This window comes from Furipterus horrens, unplaced genomic scaffold, assembly GCF_987537825.1.
Source record: "Furipterus horrens unplaced genomic scaffold, mFurHor1.1.pri manual_scaffold_6, whole genome shotgun sequence".
Classification (NCBI taxonomy): domain Eukaryota; kingdom Metazoa; phylum Chordata; class Mammalia; order Chiroptera; family Furipteridae; genus Furipterus; species Furipterus horrens.
Genome location: NW_028327176.1, coordinates 73,998,171 through 74,018,301, shown reverse-complemented (window position 1 = coordinate 74,018,301; position 20,131 = coordinate 73,998,171). Strand labels below are relative to the sequence as shown.

Here is a 20,131-nt window from a genome sequence, read left to right as displayed (position 1 = left end):
TTTGTTGAGGATTTTGCATCTATGTTCATCAGGGATATTAGTCTATAAATTTCTTTGTTATGTATTTATGTGTTTTTGGAATCAGGATAACGCTGACCTTATAAAATGAGCTTTGGGAGTCTTCCCTCTTGAATTCTTTGTAGTAGTTTGAAAAAGATAAAGTTAACTTTTAAAAAATATGTTTTATTGATTATGCTGTTATAGTTGTCCCAATTTCTTTTCCCTCTGCTCCCTTCCACCCTGTGACCCCCCACCTCCAGTTGTCCCCCCGTCCATGCCCATTGGTTGTGCATATAGTTCTTCTCAACATCTTCCTGTCTACTCCATTCCCTCCTACTATGCTTCTTAATTCCTGCATCATCTCCCTCCCTTTTTCCCCTTCCCCCACTGACCTCCCCCCAATATGTAAAATTTTTTTAATGTTTGGTAAAATTCAACTGTGAAGCCATCTGGTCCAGGACTTTTGTTTGTTGGGAGTTTTTTGATTACTTTAATTTCAGTGGTTGTAATCAGTTCAGATTTTCTTTTTCTTCTTGATTCAGTTTTAGAAGATTGTATGTTTCTAGGAATTTATTTATCTCTTCCAGATTATCCAATTTACTGACCTATAATTCTTCGAAGTAGTTTCTGGTGTCACTTGTAACTTCTCCCTTTTCATTTCTGGTTTTATTTATTTGGGTTCTCTCTTTTTAAAAATTCTCACCTGAGGGAGTTTTTCCATTGGTTTTAGAGAATGCGGGGGAGAAATGTCAGTGTGAGAGAGGAGCATCGATTAGTTTCCCCTACCAGGAATCGACCCCACAACTCTTCAGCCTGTGATATGATGATCCAGGCAAGTGAGAGTCCTCTTTTTCTTGATGAGTCTGGTTAAAGGTTTATCAATCTTGTTTATCTTTTTAAAGAAGCAGCTCTTGGTTTCATTGATCATTAGTATTCTTTTTTTTAGATTATTTTATTTTCATTCTGATCTCTATTATTTCCTTCTGTCTACTCAGTTTGGGCTTTGTCCTTTTTCTAGTTGCTTTAGGTGTAAGGTTAAAGTGTTTTGAGATTTTTGGTACTTGAAGTAGGCCTGTATTGCTATGAATTTTCCTCTTAGGACTGCTTTTGCATATCTTACAGATTTTTGGGTAGTTGTGTTCTGATTTTCATTTATTTCAAGGTATCTTTTGATTTCTTCCTTTATCTCATTGTTCACCTGTTTATTGTTAAGTAATATTTTTGTGTGTTTTATAGTGTTTTCTTCTAATTTATTTCCGGTTTCAACCATTGTGGTCAGAGAAGATACTTAGTATGATTTCAATCTTCTATTTTTTGAGACTCTGACCTAACATGTGGTCTGTCCTGGAAAGTGTTCCATGTGCATTTGGAAAGAATGTATTTTCCTGCTGCTTTGGAGTGAAATACTCTGAAAATATCAATTAAATCCATCTGGCCTGATACTTAAGGCTGCCATTTCCTTGTTGATTTTCTGTCTGGAAACTGTATCCATGATGTCCGTGGGTGTTAAAATCCCCCCTGTGATTGTACTACTGTCAGTCTTTCTCTTTATGTTTATCAATATTTGCTTTATATATTTAGGTGCTCCTATGTTAGGTGCATAAATGTTTATAATGGTTATATCTTCTTGTTGGATTGATCCCATGATCATTACATAATCTCCTTCTTTGTATCTTACAGCCTTTGTTCTAAAGTCTTATTTTGTCTGATACAAGATTTTTTGTTTTTTTGTGTCCATTTGCATGAAATATCTTTTCATCTCTTTACTTTTAGTCTTATGTCTTTTGATCTGAAATGGGTCTCTTGTAGGCAGCATATATATGGGTTTATCCATTCAGCTACTCTGTGTCTCTTGATTGGAGCATTTAATCAATTTTTTAAATCAATTTTTTAATATAAATTGATTATTGATAAGTATGCAGTTATAACATTTTAGTACTCATATTTATGTTCTTTTTCTTTTTTCCTTAAAGAAGTTCCTTTAATATTTCTTGTAATACTGCTTTGGTGGTGATGATATGCTTTTAGCTTTTTCTTGTCTGGGAAGCATTTTATTTCTTCTTCAATTTTAAATGATAGCCTTGCTGGGCAGAGTAGTCTTAGTTGTAAGTCCTTGCTTTTCATCACTTTGAATATTTTATGCCAATCCCTTATGGCCTGAAAAGTTCCTGTTGAGAAATCAGCTGTCTTTCTCCTACTGCTTTTAAGATTCTCTCTCTGTCTTTTACCTTTTCCATTTTAATTATTGTGTGTCTTAGTGTGAGCCTCTTTGGGTTCATCTTGTTTGGGACTCTGCACTTCCTGGCCTTTTTTTTTTTTTTTTTTTTAAATACGCTTTATTGATTATGCTGTTACAGTTGTCCTAATTTCTTTTCCCTTTGTTCCCCTCCACCCAGTGACATCCCTCCCTCCAATTGTCCGCCCTCCCCCTTAGTCCATGCCCATTGGTTGTGTATATAGTTCCTCTCAGCATCTTCCTGTCTACTCCACTCCCTCCTACTATGCTTCCTAATTCCTGCACCATCTCCCTCCCTTTCCCCCCTCCCTGCTGACCTCCCCCCAATATGTTCCCCATACCTATAATTATTTTCACACTCTCATGGCCTACTTAGTTTGCCTTTGTTTCGGTTCCCTAGCTTCTGTTGTTGGTTGTTGTGATACAGTTTTCATTTTAATGTTCATAGTTTTGATCCTTTCTCCTAAATAAGTCCCTTTAACATCTCATATAACAGTGGTTTGGATCTGATGAACTCCTGGAAGCACTTTCTCTGCCCTTCTATTCTGTATCACAGTTTCGCTGGATAGAGTATTTGTGGTTGTAGGTTTTTGCTTTTCATTACTTTGAATATTTCTTGCCAGTCCCTTCTTGCCTGCAGAGTTTCTTCTGAGAAATCAGCTGACAGTGTTATTGGGACGCCTTTGTATGTAATTCTCTTCTTCTCTCTTGCTGCTTTTAAGATTCTCTCTTTAGCGTTAATTTTTGACATTTTGATTATAATATGTCTTGGTGTGGTTCCCCTGGGTCCAGTTGATTTGGACCTCTCTGTGCTTCCTGGACCTGTAAATCTATTTCCTTCCCCAAGTTAGGGAAGTTCTGCTTCATCATTTTTTCCACATAATTTTTCCATTTCTAGTTCTTCTTTACCCTCTGGCAACCCTGTGATTTGAATGTTGGCCTGCTTATAGCAGTCCGATAAGTTTCTGAGCCTCTCCTCATTTTCCTCACTTCTCGTTTCCCTTTTCTGCACTGGTTGTCTGTCTGTTCCTTTCCTATGTTCTGATTTGTTGATTGGATCCCTGGTTTTCTTTCCCTCACCACTAGTTTCGTATGTGTTTTTGTTCATTTCAGCAGGACTAGCCTTCATTCCTTCCCCATCTTGTTTAAGATCTGCTGTTAGGTCTGTAAGCACTTTTATAAGTAAAGCTCTGAACTGTGCCTCAGAAAGATTTTCTATCTGCTGCTTCGTTAGGTTAGAAATTTGCTGTCTGGTCAGCTGTGTCATTGGGATCTCTATCATGATCTGTGCCATCCTGACAGTTTTGTGTTTACTCTTGCTTCCTGGGCAGGGCTGTCACACTTCTTACGCTGTAGGGAGGGAGGAGCCCTGTGCACTTGTCACAACCAGGCGTTTTCTGTGGGGTGGGGGTCCCAGATGGATCCCTGCCGTTCAATCTCTGCTGAGAGACCAGGAGCCTCCTCCTCCGTCCCCACCCCCCTATGGGCCTCACAGTCCAAGGCAATGGGGGTCTGCCTTCCCCGGCTTTGGAATCACAAGCCGACGGGTCTGATCTGTAGCCAGGGGTGCTCCCCAGTTGCTCTCGCCTCCCCCTAAATACAGGTGTCTATGCTTACCGTTGTCTTCTCAGTTGCGGAGGGAGATGGGGCCTGTCAGTCTAGGCCTCCATCTTGGCCGGAAGTCTCCTGTGTTTGTTTGCTTCCGTGTCCCAGGGAGAGCTGTCCCTCCTACTTCATGTAAGGGACAGAACCTTAGGGGTTTGTCAGTAACAAGCAACCTGTTTCACCACGTTGTGGTGCTGTTGTGGGGGAGGGGTCTGAGAAGGAACAATGCTGCTTGCCCAGTACTTGTCCCTTTTCCAGGCACCTCTCCCACTTCCGCACCAGACTGGCGCCCCTCTAGCTGCTGCCCTGGCCGTCGTTCCCAGAGTGGGTGGGTCTGGGGATGTTCTAGGATGGTGGGGGCCCTTTAAACAAGCGGACTCTGCTGAGAGACCGGCAGTTTCTGCCTCCGTCCCAACCCCCACTGGTCTGCATAGTCAGAAGCAATGAGGCTTGATTTTCTCCCGTGCTGGGACTGTGAGCTGCACGGTCTGATCTGGTGCTGGGAGCGCTCCCCAGGTGTCCCCCCTGAGTTTAAAACGTGTGACTGCATTTTCCACCGACCTGCTGCTGCTGCCACCGCCACGCCTTGTCCTCTCCGCCTTTGCTCCGCCCCTCCACCTGTCTGGATGAGTATTTCTTCTTTATATCCTTGTTTGTTGAATTTCCATGCACTTTGATTTTCTGGAACTTCTGGTGGTCTCCAGTTTTGAGGTAGTTGTATTCCTTCTTAGTTGTGGAAGGAGATGCAGCATGTCTGTCTAGTCCTCCAATTTGGCCGGAAGTCCTCTTCCTGGCCTTTTTTGTCCACTTCCTTTGTCAGGTTAATGAAGTTTTTGGTCATTATTTCTTCCAGTAGGTTTTCAATCTCTTGCTCTTTTTCTTTTCCTTTCAGTGTCCCTGTGATGTGGATATTGTTAGATTTGATGTTGTCCCAGCTTATCCTTAATCTCTCCTCATTTTTTAAAATTCTTTTTTGTTGTTGCTCTGATTGGGTATTGTCTGCTACCTGTCTTCCAAACTGCCGGTTCAGTCCTCTGCTTCATTTAATCTGCTCTTGGTTTCTTCTAGTGTAGTATTCATTTCAGTTATTGTATTCTTCATTTTTGACTGGTTCTTCATTATGGTTTCTTTGTCCTTTTTTATGCTTGCTATCTTTGTTGAAGTTTTCACTGAGTTCATCTGTTCTTCCCCTAAGTTCCTTGAGCATACTTACAATCATTGTTTTGACCTCCTCCCTCCCCCACCCTCCCTCTCGTATATTACTTGCCTCCATTTCGCTTAGTTCTTTTTCTAGAGATTTCTCCTTTTCTTTCATTAAGGGTCTGTTTCTCTACCTCCCCGTTTTGGCCACTTCTCTGTGTTTATTTCTATGTATTAGGGAGATCTGCTATGTCTTCCAGTCTTGGTAGGGTGGCCTGATCTAGTAAGGTGCCCTGTGGGGCTCAGTGGTGAAGTCTCTCTGATCACATGAACTGGGTGCTCCAGGAGCATTCCTTGTGTAGGTTATCTGAGTCCTCCTGTTGTAGTTGAGTCTTGATTGCTGTTGGCATATCAGTGGGCAGAGTTGACCCTCAGGCTGCTGTGCCTGGAGCTGACCCCAGGAGGTGGTATTTGGTCTAGCAGGGTCTAATGCCTGCCAAGACCCTCTCTTTGAGTGTGTTGCTTGTGGGGCTTATCAGGTTGTGCTCTCTTTTGGTCTGAAGCCATCATCCAGTAGAGTTCATTAGGCTAAAGCAGATTAAGATTTCGCCCTGTGGAGGGAGGGTTTAGTACAGGAAGGGTGGCACCTGTCTGGAAGGAACACAGGAAGACAGCTCTCACCCTAAAGCCACACAACAGTTCCGGCCTGTGTGTATTTGATACCCGTCCCCCCAGCCCACTCAGAATTCTTTGAAAACTTTTCAAGCAAGGGTAGTTGCTGTCGGCAGAGCCCACAGCCCTGTGCAAGCTTCGCAGGGCGGGGGGCCTCAGTGTAAAAGGACTGGGACATGAACCTGTGCTGGTTACAGCTGGCAGAGCTTACAGCCCTGTGGGAGTTGGTTAGGGCAGGGCCTTAGGAGTTGTTAGGGTGGGGCTAGTGTAGGTCCCCAGGCTAATGCCATGTAGGGGGAGTACTTGACCCAGGAAAGATAGCATTCATAGGTGGTTTGGGAGAGGGACTTAACACAGGGACATTAGTGGCTCTCCTTCCACCCCTCTTCCCAAAGCCACACAGTTTGGTCTCTTCTCTGTGATGCCAGCATCCTCAAAGCTGCTGCCCCTCCAGAGCCCAGGATGAGTGCCTGTGAGTGAGATTTCGTGCTTTGTCCCATTAAGAGGATGCCTGGGTTCCCAGCAGCCTTCCATTGCTGCTGCCACACTCAGGAGGATGGAATTCCTGCTGATTTTCACAGCCAGGTGTAATGTGGGCTCTTAGCACTGCTGCTCTGAGCTGAGGAGCCCTGCATGGGATTCAGATCCTTTGTTCCTCAAGGGGGGACTCTGCAGCTGAGATATTACTCTGGATTCTCAACTGCAACCCATGATTGTGGTGCCAGCCCAGCTAGCGTCTCCGCCCATCCTTTCAGTCTGGATGTAGTGGCTTCTTCTGTATATTCTTAGTTATAGGACTCCTCTTCAGCTAGTCTTAGAAGGTTATCCTGCTTGACTATAATTTGGTTATAATTTTGATGTAGTCATGGAAGGAGGTGGGTGCAACTTCCACCTACTCTGCTGTCTCTGAAAATTCTCCATATGGTATCTGGAGTCTCTTGAAATCATTAAGTTCCCCTTCTTTTTTTCCTTGCAGTTGTATTTTTTTTTTAATTAAATTTTTTATTGATTGATTGATTTTTAGAGAGAGAGGGTAGAAGGGAGAGAAATACCAATCTATTGTTCTACCCATCCACGCACTCATTGGTTGCTTCTTGTATGTGCCCCAACCAGAGATCACGCCTGTAACCTTGGTGTATTGGGATGATGCTCTAACCAACTGAGCTACCTGCCAGGGTCTTGCAGTTGTATTTTATGAAGAGCAGGGTTTTGTCTTTCTGATTGTATCACCGTAGTGTCCATAGTGTTATTTGACATACTTCTCTCTCCCGTCTATTTTCTGCACATTGGTCCTTAGATCTGGAGGCTTGAATAGATTTGGGTTGTTTGTTTGGGTCAAGACCACTTTATTAGAAGGCTAATGTCTAATTGTCCCTTTCTTTGTGAATTTAGAAGTGCTTAATGATTATTTTTCAGATCCATCATTTTATTAGGGGTTACAAAATGCTGATTTTGTAATTCCTTCATATTTTTTTAAAATTTATTTCCATTTACTAGTTGAAATACTTCAGGGAAAAATTTTCTCATCAGCTGTTTGGTTTCCTATAGTTTACATAGGAAAGGGAGATAAGAGAAATGCTTGATTTGTTTACTTACTAGTTCTCAGAATAATGAATTAATTTTTTCCTCCAAAGGTAACTTAAAAAATTCCTTTAGAGACTTACAGAATATATGTATTTGGTTAGCTTTAATCCATTACAGTTATTCTTATTAATGTTCAAATTGTCCATTGTTCAGCCATTAGGAGCCTCATCTTACTGGCTCGAATCCTTGGACTTGACCTCAGGAATTCTCTGTTTTCTGGTGTTACAAGATGTCCCAGCTTCATTTTGTATAGTTTTAACTCTAAACCTGGACATTCCTATATCTTCAGGGAGCTCTGGTTCCTCTTTAGAAAGGGTCGCTTAAATACCACAATCTGTCTTCTAGGAGTACTCATAGTAGTGACCTACTTTTTGTTCTTAGGTCTTTTCACAAGGTAGAACGAAGTAATAAGTTCTGTTTGTTTGAAACATAAATCCTAAGTGCATGCTAATACTTAGGATTTACTAATTCAAACTCAGGACTGTATAATTTTTTGTATCTTAAATCTACCCTTTTTTCCCCTGGGCTGAAAACCTCAATTTTCAACTCACTACCCCAACATAGCACTCATTTACTTTAACCTGAAACACACGCGCGCGTGTGTATACCAGCATCAGAATAGTAATACCAATAAGATAAAAAATGTGATGACCAAAAAAATGTGTATTTCCTAAGTCTTATAACTGGCCACTGGGGTGGGTACTGTTCCCATTCCTATTGTCTGGGCCTTACCTGTCCTTCCTCTTTACTTCCATAGTATTCCATCTATAGCTGTGGTATGGCACCCGTTTAGGGTACCCAGTTAGCCTACTAATTGAAAGTTCCAAGGTCAAGGGCTAGCACATCTTTCTTTTCTCTATAGCACCTAGCACAATGCCAGATACATAGCAGACATTCAGATAGTGTTGAATGCTTGAATAAAAGATTAAACAATTCACTCAGGGAAAAGAGATATTGACTTGGGTGCACAAGAGTTTAAAGTCTAGATCTGCTTCCTGGAGTTGTGTCCTTCTGCCTTACAAAGTACAGACACAAATGGTTCTCTCTTACCCCTTTGGGTGGAGCATAATTGGTTCAGACCACTGCCAAGTCAGGACACCTATACGTCCCCTTAATCCTCATCCTTCACTCCATCAGGCAATGGGAGGGCTGACCCAGAAAGTGTGGGTACATGGGAGTTCGTGTTGGCTCTCATTGAATATATCGGGGAGTGGTCTTGGGCAAAGTTTCTTAACCTCTCTGAGCTGAGTTTCCTCATTTGTAAAATGGAATAACAGCTCCCACATTCTAGGATTGTCGTGAGGAGTTGAAACAGTTTCTGGCACCTAGTTAAGTGCTATATAAATGTTGGCTGTTACTAATAGTAGAGTTAATACCATTTTGGTAAAGATTAAGATCTTTAAACGTTGGGGATATGTTTTGGGGTCTTCGAGACCACCCCCACATTAGAAGATTCACTAGAATCACAAGACTTAGCATGTAGTTGTCTTCACAGCTAAGGTTCATTACAGTTACATACAAGGATGCACAGCTGTATCATAAGGAGAAAGGCAGAGTCTGGAGGGATCCACGTGCAGGCTTCCCATGCCCTCTTCTGTCATGAGGGTCACAGGGAGCTCATTCTCCTTCGAGCAACAGTAATGCAGCAATGTGGCATGATGTTCCTGCCCAGGGAAGTCCATTAGAGACTTGGCACTTGAGATTTTTATTTGAGATGGTCACATAGGCACCCTCCGCCCAGTACATAGCAAAATTGCAGAGCTCTGGGAGGAAAGCAAGTGCTCAGCCTGAATTGTGTGGTTTGCACTAATAAACGAGGCAGAAGGAGGCGCCCTTAGCAGGTAACTGTTGACTGGGGACACTCTGGGAGCCAAATTCCCACACTCCATCCTCACGCCAGACTCACAAACAGGCCCAACCTCTTCAGTGTTAATTCTTCTGCTTGGTGTTAATGTCGCTCTGCCCCAGACTCAGGTCGTGGTTTCCTTCGAGCCTACATAACAAGAGGCTGTGGTGGGTAATTCAGGTACCTTCATCTTTGCTGTTTTCTTTTTCAGAATGGCTTTGACTACTTGCTGACATATAGTGACAATCCCCAGACTGTGTTTCCTCGCTACTGTGTTAGTTGGATGGTTTCCAGTGGTGAGTGGGCACTTGTATGCATGGCCTGGAACCTGGGCTGAGCGTTTTGTTTTTCTCTTAATTTCTTATTGGTAACAAGAAGATTAGTACTTGTGTCCCTGGGTCCCTGTTGGAGAAATTAAATGTCCTTCCAAGCTTATGCTTGAATACTGTGAAGCTATGGAAGCCTCCACCAGGGTTTGGAGGGTTAAGAAGTATGAAGTCCCAGAAAAGAACGGTGCCCAGAAGGGAGTTTTAAGAAGAGCATTTACTTAATGCCTTAAATATGGACTGTAGACCTTAATGCACTTACAGTTTTTCTTCTTAGGTAGTGTTGAGGGCCATAAAACCTGGCAAGAGAAAATGTGATTCTAGGACAGTCACCTGGGTCTTAACAAAGGTTACATGCTATGGCTGTGCCTGCACCTTTCCCTTTAAATGTCTTGCCTTAAAAAGCACTCTGATTTGATTTTCATTCTTCTGACAACTTCTTGTACCTCAGGGAGAATGAAGAAGAGAGTAGGCTTATTTATCAAAATAAAATTGGCAGATGTATAGGCTGCGCTACTGATAAATGATGTTTTCATCACCTGAAAGAGAGCCACTTGGGACTTAAGTGGCCTTTCAGCACCCATTTTCAAAGGATTTCAGAGGTCATGGGTGGTTTTCACGCCTTACACATTTTGAGAGGTAACTGTCACTCAGGTTGTCAGTCAGGCTGTGATTTCTGTAAGAAGAGATGGGCTCAATCACGAAGGAAAAAGGGCTTTTGAATTGTGAGCCCATTACTGGTTTCTCTTGTCAGCCTGCTCACATTTCTCTCTCTCCCAACAGGCATGCCGGATTTCCTAGAGAAGCTGCACATGGCCACTCTGAAAGCCAAGAACATGGAGATCAAAGTAAAGGACTATATCTCACCTAAGTCTGTGGAAATGGGTAGTGAAGCCAAGGCCACCACCCCGTCTTCCGAGCGAAAGAATGAGGGTACTTGTGGCCCTGCCCGGATCGAGTATGCTTGAACAAGGGCTTTGGGATAAGAATGGACAGGCTGCTTCTAGCCCTGTCTTGTTCCCTATCACTCTGCTATAGAAGGGGGACATGTACTAAAAGACATCTACTGTAACCACCAGTGCAAGATAATTCAGTAACTGGGGTCTGATTTCATTCAGAGCTCTTTGCTCTTTATCAAAACAAAGAAGGAGGCATCTATGGCGGGCATTGTCACACTCTCAGTCCACGTATTTTGCAATTCAGTATTTCAGTGAGCTAATCTGGAAACACACCTCAGGACAGAAGGGCCCTACTTGTTTTTTCTTCCTCTTGAGTAGTTTCCTCTGCCAGCATTCCAGTTGCCACCATCCGTTCTGCATTTGGACTTCCTTTATTCTAAAGGTCCGACTGGAAAGTGAAGTTGGCTGGTTGATGGTTCAGTGAGGGGTCATTGGGAGTGCTCTTGATAATAGCCCTAGTGTTGAATGGATGCGAAGTATTGCTCGGCAGTGTTAAGTGCCTTGTCCTCACCTTGCTATCTTTAGGGACATAAAAGTTTATACCAGGAAATTTCTTTCTTTGCCTCCCAAATACCACCTATTGACTACCCAAAGCTGTTTCCTTTGGATTGGCCAGTTCTTATATGTTTGTGCCCTATGTTTATTTGGCTCAGCACCCCATTCCTTGGCTCATTTACCAAGAACACTGAGAAACAATTCTTTTTATAGACAGTAGCTTTCTATATTATCACTATTTTGATAGGATCAGTGGAGATGCTCAAAACATCACACATTAATTTTTTTTTACATCTTTGTGTCAAAAAGTAGGAGTTACGGAGTCGAATAGAATTTCTCTAGTCCCACTGTCCAGAAACACCATTTTGATTCAGGCATTCGTGTATTTTTCACACTTCATGTTTGACTGGATGCCGAGGACTTGTCCATCTCAGAACTCTAAGCAAAGGAGTGGGGTTGGGCCACTCCCTGGAGCTCTCAGAGCTGTAAACAAGCTGTGTGAACCAAGAGATGAAATTTTGCCCCAAACACTAATATGAGTTTATGTTGACCCTCTTATTCCTCTGAAATGTTTTGCTCCTTCAGAGATAAAATAAAAGGAAATTACACTGTTTGGATGAAGTCACAATCAGGTGGTACCAATTTGGCCTCGCTGATTCTGCTGATGGTCATGCATCTGATGGGAGATTAGGGATCAGATTTTAAATCCTCTCCCCCCATGTTTTTAGAATTTAAATGACCAGATTTCCCCCCTGTTTTTCCTACTTGGATCTAAACCTGAGACTAACTTAAGCGCCTCAACCTTTGTGTGGCCTGTGAAGTTTTGTGCCAAGGAAATAAATGGTGTTTCCTGTCTTGCCGCCGCTAACTCATTGGTGGAGCAGAGACAGAGCAAGCAACCCCAGTCCCCCCACCACCCCATTTTTTAAAATTCTCACCCGAGGACATTTTTTCATTGCTTTTAGAGAGAGGAATGGAGAGAGAGAGACATCAGTTGGTTGCCTCCCATGTGCACCCAGACTGGGGGTTGAACCTGCAACCTTTCTTTAGGTTACAGCACAACACTCTAACCAACTGAGCCATGTCAGCCAGGTCCCCAGCTTCTTTCATGAATAAGTTCTCCCTTCTCATCTCTAGGACCTGATAAGTCAGGGAAGAGACCTTGGGTTGTGTCTGCACTTAGCACCTGTGATTGTCGGGGCATGGGTGGGTGTGGGCAGGAATATGTGTGAGTGCATCGGTGTTGAACAACTCTGTGTTGCTCATGTTCTGATTCTGGGAAATTTGGCTGGAGTTGGTCTGTACAGCTACTTATGTCATCATAATGATTTCACTCCTAACTGATATTTTTACATATGTATGAATAAATACATGAAGATTGGTATAAAAGAGTTTGTTTTTGCATAATGGGCTTATCGTTTCTTCCTGATAATAAAATTTAAAGTGTTTTCTATTCCTAGAGTTGGCCTGTGGAAACAGGTATAGTCCTTCCTGGTGGTGGCTGACACAGATTGTCTAGTCAGTGAGCCCTTTCCAGGTGACCAAATGGCAGCTGAAAACAAGCCACCTATTTCCACTGTCGTTTTGTGTTGATCTACTAACCCGTGTCCTTTGCTTTTAAAAAAGGAAACAGTGATAGAATTTTGTTGATAAAACTTGAGGGAATGAGGAGAGAAGGAGACTTGAGCAAGCCCAGGTCTAGATTTGTGGAAGGTCAATTCAGGACCCTATTGGAGATAGGGTGGGTGGTGAACTCAAAACCATTTGGCCTGTGCAAAGTCATGTCACACAGGCAGTTCTGCTAGAACGCAGATTTCTTCTAAGGCAGTTGGTGGAGACACTGGGAGCATAATGTGCAATTTGAATTTATGTATGATTTTGCCTTTGGGAAACGCTGGGTCAACACAAATGCACAGCCAGACTCTGAACTCTTCTCGCAAGTTTCTCTAAGATCATTGGAGAGGCTAGTCCAGGATTGTACGCTTGCACATACACATGTACCTGTATCACATGCAATTTTGAGAGTTGTCTGTTCAGCCTTCCTGCTGCAGAGGCTCCTGCACAGCATCCCCGATGTTCTCCAGGCTTGTTAAATGCTGACACTCAGAAGCTGAGCTCTGACTGAGAGCAGCATTTCTGGTGTTCGACAACTCTGGCTCTCAGGAAGTTCTTTGTATTAAGACTAAGGTGTGCCTCAGGCTCCCTAAGTCTACCACAGGGTCCAGTCCTGTCCTTGGATTGACAGGAACAACACTGCTATGGGTGGCACTTCACATTCTTGGATACTTCTCATGGAATCCTCAGCTTTTCCCAGGCTTCATGTCTCCAGCAGCTTCAAAAATCCTCCAACTTTTTATTTGGGAATTTTTCATATATAATAAAAAATTGAAAGATAACATTATATGGTGGGGCAAAAGTAGGTTTACAATTCATATAGGAAAAGACATGTAGGTTATGGTTATTACAATAGCTTTATTAACCTCTGCATACTCACAACTGTAAACCTGATTTTGCCCCATCCTGTAAAAAAGCGTTTATAGACCCCTCCCCTGTCTTTGCAGATAGTTAGCAGCTTACTGTAGTGTGTCCTTTATCTTTTGCTCTCTATGTATACTTTACTATGGACTAAACTGTCTTGCTAAAATTCATGTGCTGTACCCCTGCCCCCCGTGTGATGGCATCTAGATGGGGCCTTTGGGAGGTGATTAGAAGAGTTCTGAGGGTGTAGCCCCCACGATGGGGTTAGTACCCTGTTAAGAAGTGAGGCCAGAGGCTTGCTTGTTCCCACCCTGAAGGTGGCCATTGACAAGCTTCACCAGAGGGACAGCTCTTGCCAGGCACAGAATTTATCACATCCATCTTGGACTTAAACCTCTAGAACTGTGAGAAATAAATTTCTGTTGTTTATGGGATTTCGTTAAGAGTAACCAAAATAAACTAATACACTTTTTCATCGCCGTTGGTAAGTTGTAAACATCGCCATATTTCACCCTTAAACACTTAAGCGCATTTTTTATAATCGTGTTCTTTGTAACCACATTATCATTAGCACGCAGATAATTTGTCTAATGACTTAGTCCGTATTAAAATTTCCCCAGTTGCGCCCCCTCGAAGGACTTTTCTATTACCTCTTCCGTAAAATCCAGGCTCCAATTAAGTATCCTGTGTTGCATTTATATCTTTAGTCAATGGCAGCCAAGTACGTAGCTAAAACAACGGTAGCCTGCTCTTCATGTGGAATGTAGCCTCACAGGGGCTCTCAGGTAATACAGTTTAGTGCAGGAGTCCTTCAACTCAGCTGCACCTGGGCTGCACCCCTAACCAATCACAATTACTGGGGTCCAAAGTGTGGGATATTCATGTAATCAAAAGGATCCATAGTAGGTGCTAGTCTCCCTTGATGTGGTACCTGATGTAAGCTAAGGTGTCAGTCTGTCTCCCTGTTGCCTTATCAGCTGGTAATTGCCTGCATTACTTAGCATTTGCTGTGTCAGACACTGCTTCATGCTTTTAAACAGGACCTCATTCTACAACAGCCCTGTGAGTATGTAGTTATTCCTATTTTCTAGGGAGGGACCAGCAGCAGAGGTTAAATAACTTGTTCAGCGTCAGAGGAGGTGATGAGCCAGGGTGCAGACCTGGCCCTGACCTCTGCAAAGACACCTCCAGCAGCATGGCTTCAGACTCGGGTAAGTGTCTCCTAAATGCTGCCATAAAAATTCTTTCCCAGGGCTGTTGACTTCTTTGGGAACCTGGATCATAGGCTTTCTTTTTATCGATCTTTGTTAAATTTTATGTGCCCACTTTCCACCCTCGTCTCATGTAATTGCCAGTTTTTTGACGGTGGGTGCTCCTTCCAGGAAGATCAAAACAAATATTTCTTGACTGAGAACTTCAGGATGTATGCCACCTAAATAAAGGGAGGGGGCTATATTCTTGGGGACATGTTGAGGTAGCGTTTTCTAAAAATGTTAATTACAAATAACCTGTTTCAACTCATTGTGGTAAGATAGGAGTCTGGAAATCCTTTTCAAAATGAAAATGCTGTTCATAAAATCTGAGAACTGATTTGTAATGAGTCAACTTGAAAGTATAAAAAATTAAACTAGCACGTGGATGGAAGTTGAAAGGACAAAGCCAGTGCCATTTGCTGTTGTGGCATCATTTGCCCAGCAGGCCTATGACCTTGTTAAACATGACTGTCATTTTACTCCTCTGAGCTTGTCCCCAAGACTGGAAATTACTGAAAAGCAAGAGCAGAATGTGACTAACCGCTCCCTACAGCCACAGGCGGAAGATAACGTTGGAACAAACTGCAGCCTCGTGTTACAACACCCCAACAGCCCAGAGGCCACACAACAGCACCCTCCCCCCTTTTTAATCCAATTACATACAACCCAATAAAAGTTCAAAGCTCACACACCTAATGCTGGTGCTTATCTCCGCACGTAGCCTTTTCCCTCTCTTGGGAAAAGAAAATAAAAACTTTGCTCCCTGCATTTTCTTCTCTTTGTGGATTCTTTCACAATCCATGTTGCCGACTACCCTAACAGAAGTGATCGTAATATAAAATATGCTCATTTCTACAAGCTCAGTAGTTACTTGATAGAGCATCATTCTAAAAGAACCTCTAGGTCACACACTGTCACAGTTCCTCTTGGAGCTTCATGATTGATTTTGTTCTACAAATATACTTAAATTTTCTTTCAAACAAATAACTTACAAATGATCCAACTTTGTCATCAACTTTAAAAGAGCATAACCATGCCTAAAAAGGTAGTGTGAATGTTTAAAAATAGTAATATTTAGGTGTTCCAATTGTAACAGCAGGGACCCTCGTCAAAGTCCCCACAGTTCATGGTTTTGGGGATGGGGAAAGGAGATAGTATAGCTTTTAAGGTATTTCGTGTACCTCTGGCAAGTTGGTAACGATAATAGCTGTGCTACAACCCAGAGCAAAAGGGCAGATGACGGGCTTAATATACTTTTCATAACGATGTATGGTGCTCCAGGTCGGCATTGAAAATAAGGGGAGCCATGAGCATAAGAGAAACCACAAGGTCTGAAAGGGTATAAATGGGACTTGGCTAGGAGGTCTGGGGTGTAAGGGGGAAGGCCTGAGGTCTGGAGCAAGAAATAGGAGACCCACTGGGAAACCTGCCTGGAGAACACAGTGGCACAGCTGATGAGGCTGGAATTACAGGACCTACCTAACCAAGCATGGATTAGCCGGAGATTCCTGAAATACTGAACTGTGACCAGGAATATGGAGCCATGGACTTGTGCTTTTCTGAAAAATGGTACCTCTGATTGGTGTGTTCTGAAATTGGCCTGGTTTGGCAGGGGGTGGCAGTACTAAGTGTTTTGGGGTGTTATTTTGAATTTGTAAAACTTAAACCTTTCCTTTACCACCAAACTTGTGTATTGGGAGTTAAATTTCTTGGTGGTGGGCAGTTAGACTCCACAGCTGTTTCAGAGCAACATACTCAGGTTCTGTAACACTGGTTGGTGCATTTTATCATATCTTAAAATTCTGTGTACATAAGTTAGGATTATGTCTTCCCAGACCCAGGCTCCTGCTGTTTGGAGCGCTCCTGCATCACACAGGGTTGGTGTTGTGTCATATATCTGGATAAACTAGAGTTGATCAATGCTTTTCCTAAAATGTGGAGCCCAGGACTGGATCAGAATGCTCACTGCGGGGTGAGCACCGCGAGGACAGGCTGTGATTGCTCATCACTGCTTGTTGAGTCTGGTAACTTGTGGGGTCTGTACCACCAGCCATCACGTCTGTCTCACCAGTGGGAAGGAACAAAAATAAGAGAATGTCCCTCTCCTTGAGGACATGTTCCAGAATGGTACACCATTTCTGCTTACACCCCAGGGGACAGAACTTCATCAAAAGACCACATCCAGCTGCTAAGAAATTCTGTTTCTTTGGGCAGCCATGTACCCAGTTAAAATTCAGAGGTAATTTTGCTGAGTAGGGAGAGAGAGAATGGGAATGAGGGCAACTGGCAGGCTTTTCCAAATTACAGCTAAAACATACCTACAACTTGCAAGATATCACATCAAAGACTGGATTCAGTTAGAAATGTCACTGGAAAGGGGCTGAGCCCAGGCAGGTCTTCCCCAGCACGGTCTGGTATGTGTGGGTTCTTGACCCATGTAGCAAAGATTTCAAGACAGTCCAGGTGAAAGTGGGAGTAAGGTTATTAAAGCTTGGGACAGGAAAGAGGACGCAAAGTCACGGGAACAGGACTGAGCCAAGGCAGGGCTGCTCCTGCTCAGAAAGTGAGGCAAGAGGAGGGCCCTTGGATCTTAGGAGAAAGAAAGTACACACCTGAGGAAAGGGAGGAGAGTGACATCAAGCTGGCCTTTTCCTGAGGGTTTTACCTATTTTCTGTTGGTGGGAATTTTAGGAGAGGTCCCAAGGGAAGATTTTTTCTTTTCTTTTTTTTTAATTGATCTGAGAGACATTGAGTGTTGTTTCACTCATTTATGCATTCATCGTATGTGCCCTGACTGGGGATTGAACCCACAACCCTGGAGTATCTGGACTATGCTATAACCAACTGAGCTACCCATCAGGGCACAGGGAAGGATCTGAGAATATTTATTTAGCTTTCCAGATGTGTCCTTGAGTATGTCGATGTATCGAAATGAGCTTGGTCAGTTTCACCTGTGTCTTGGGTCAGCCTGGCTAATAGGTTTTCTGGTTTTAACTGGGTTTTTGTTATCTGTTCCCCTAACTAGGGTGACTTAAGCCATTTGCTCTTAGATATCTTTGGTTGGGGAGGCGAGATTTAAGCCGTCTGATCCTACCTGTTTTCAGTTAGGGGGGATAGGATCTTGTGGTTTATTAGCTGGTTGCTAATTGCTCAGCTGTTCTGGCCATTTGTCTGTTTCTTCATTCCACTCGCCAAGGAATTTTCCTAGTTGCTACTACCTGCCTCAGAAAGGCAAAAAATTCCCACCAAATTTGCTGGGGCTGATATGACAAAGTACCACAAACTGAGTGGCTTGCACAGAAATAGTCTCCTAATTCTGGAGGCTGTAAGTATGAGATCGAGGTACGGCAGGGTGTGTTCCTTCGGTGGCTGTGAGGGAAGGCTGTTCCAGGCTCTCAGAGCTCCTGACGTTGGCGGCCATCCTCAGTGTCCCTTGGCTGGTGTGGATGCATCACCCCAGTCTCTGCTTTATGCCCACATGGCCTTCTCCCTGTGCATGTCTGTGTCCAAATGTCCCCTTTTTGTAAGGACACCAGTCATGTTGGATTAGTGGCCCACTCTATTCTGGTATCATCTTGACCTAACTAATTCCATCTGCAATGGTGTTATTTCCAATGAGGTCACATTCTGTGGTCCTGGGGATTAGGGCTTCAGCATATAAATTCTGAGGGGATGCAGTTCAATTTATAACAAGGAGAGGTCGCAGAGAATGCAATTTAAGAATAGCTTTTCAAAAGAAATCGCCCCTTATAGAGTCCAGAAAGACTCCTTGCCTGGGTCCCCTGTCCTGTAGTGTCCTTGTGATGGCAGCAGGGGGCAGGGCTGAGCCTCCTACCAGGAGCCTTTCCTCAGGCTGCCCTTGGCCGCTAGAAAGATCTCACAGCTCATAAAAACCCATGGTTCAAGTCTATTTGGACACCGCCACCCTGCCCACAAGGCCCTGACTGTCCCTGAGACCTATGAATAAACAAGAGGAAGTGGGTCAGACGATCACAACCTGTGTGGGTACATGGTTGACTGGGGAAGGGGAGGCCGAGGGCAAGTGGGAGATTCCCAGGCTCCCAGCCCAGGGCCTGGACTGTGCGTGGAGGACAGAGGTGGAGAAAAGCAGGAAGTGGCCATCTCAGCCTCCCTGCTCCTGGTGGCCCATTCAGTTCTCAATCTAGGGAGGTGGGTGACCCACAGATCCAGGCAGTACTGATAGGCCAAGTAGGGGACCAGCTGTGTGAGTTTCCAATCCTCCTGTTGTAACTCTTGTTTGCCTGCTATATTCTACACCTAGGAAAGAAGACATGATGTGGTCGTCGTCGTCGTCGTCGTCGTCGGCAGCCGTCCGTCTCGAGAGTCGATGGTGTAGCTTCTTGAGAGTCTATCTGCACCGCCGAGAATGGCTGTGCAGTCCGACTCGGGAGTGACAATCCCTGCCGCACTTGTTACAGGTGAAGGCAGATGGCTGTTGTTGCTGCTGTTGACGCTGCTTCCGCCTCGATCTTTTCTGGACCGCCTCCTCGTTGCGCGCAGCCTCTGCGCCTGACGTACCTTGCCTGACCGCGAGCCTCCAGGCTAGGCGGTCGTCTGCTTGAACTTCCCATGTGTTGAGATTGATGGAGCATTGTGTCATGTCCTTTTTGCAGATGTCTTTGAACCGCAGTTTTGGGCGCCCTGTCATCCTCTGGCCTTCTGCTAGCTCGCCGTAGAGGAGGTCTTTGGGAATACGGTCTGCATCCATTCTTTTGACATGGCCGAGCCACCTGAGGCGTCTCTCACTAAGAACTGCATGCAAAATGCTCATGTTGGCTCGCTTCAGCACCTCGGTGTTGGGGACCTTATCCTGCCAGGCGACATGCAGGACGCGTCTCAGGCACCTCATGTGGAAGCTGTTGAGTTTCCTTTCGTGCCTTGCGTAGGTGGTCCACGTCTCGCTGCCATAGAGGAGAGTGCTGAGTACGCAGGCTTGGTAGATGCGCAGTCTGGTTTTCTCAGTGAGGCTGGAATTGTTCCACGCTCGCCGGTTCAGTTTGGCCATAACTGTGGCTGCCCTGGCGATTCTCCGATTGACCTCCAAGTCGACTGACAGAGAGCTCGAGATGGTGGACCCGAGGTAAGTGAAATCGTTGACAACCTCCAGGGTGTATCCGTCGATGGTGATGCATGGGGGAGTCCCCGTGCCTTGAGCCATAACGTTCGTCTTCGTCAGGCTGATGGCTAGTCCGAACTCCTTGCATGCGTGGGAAAGGCAAGTGACTAGCTGCTGGAGTCCCTCTTCGGAGTGTGATGTCAAGGCTGCGTCGTCGGCATGATGTGGTATTAAGCAAGGAACTGATGAAGGCCCACTATATGCCTGATAACTTTCAAAAGAATTACAAAGCCTCAGAGAGATGACACTAAAGCAGACAAAGGAGTATCACTTCTGTGCAGTGAGGAAAGGGCAGGCATCACAAGACCAACAGTCTGGGACACTCAAAACCAGCGTCCTGGTGATTCATCTCTGAGCACATTCTTGACACTCCTTTGGATTTTGCCTTCATATTCTTTTG

At 44.2% G+C, this 20,131-nt stretch overlaps 1 protein-coding gene across 1 annotated transcript in view; it reads left to right on the top strand.

Moving 5' to 3' along the window:
• STARD7 (StAR related lipid transfer domain containing 7) overlaps positions 1–12,254 on the top strand; it is a 29,729-nt gene extending 17,475 nt beyond the window's left edge. The window contains exons 7-8 of the mRNA XM_090281782.1: positions 9,295–9,379; positions 10,193–12,254. Of these exons, the coding sequence (XP_090137908.1) occupies positions 9,295–9,379; positions 10,193–10,377 (270 nt within the window). The 3' untranslated portion in view covers positions 10,378–12,254. The remainder of the gene's footprint in view (positions 1–9,294; positions 9,380–10,192) is intronic.
• The last annotated feature ends 7,877 nt before the right edge of the window (positions 12,255–20,131 follow it).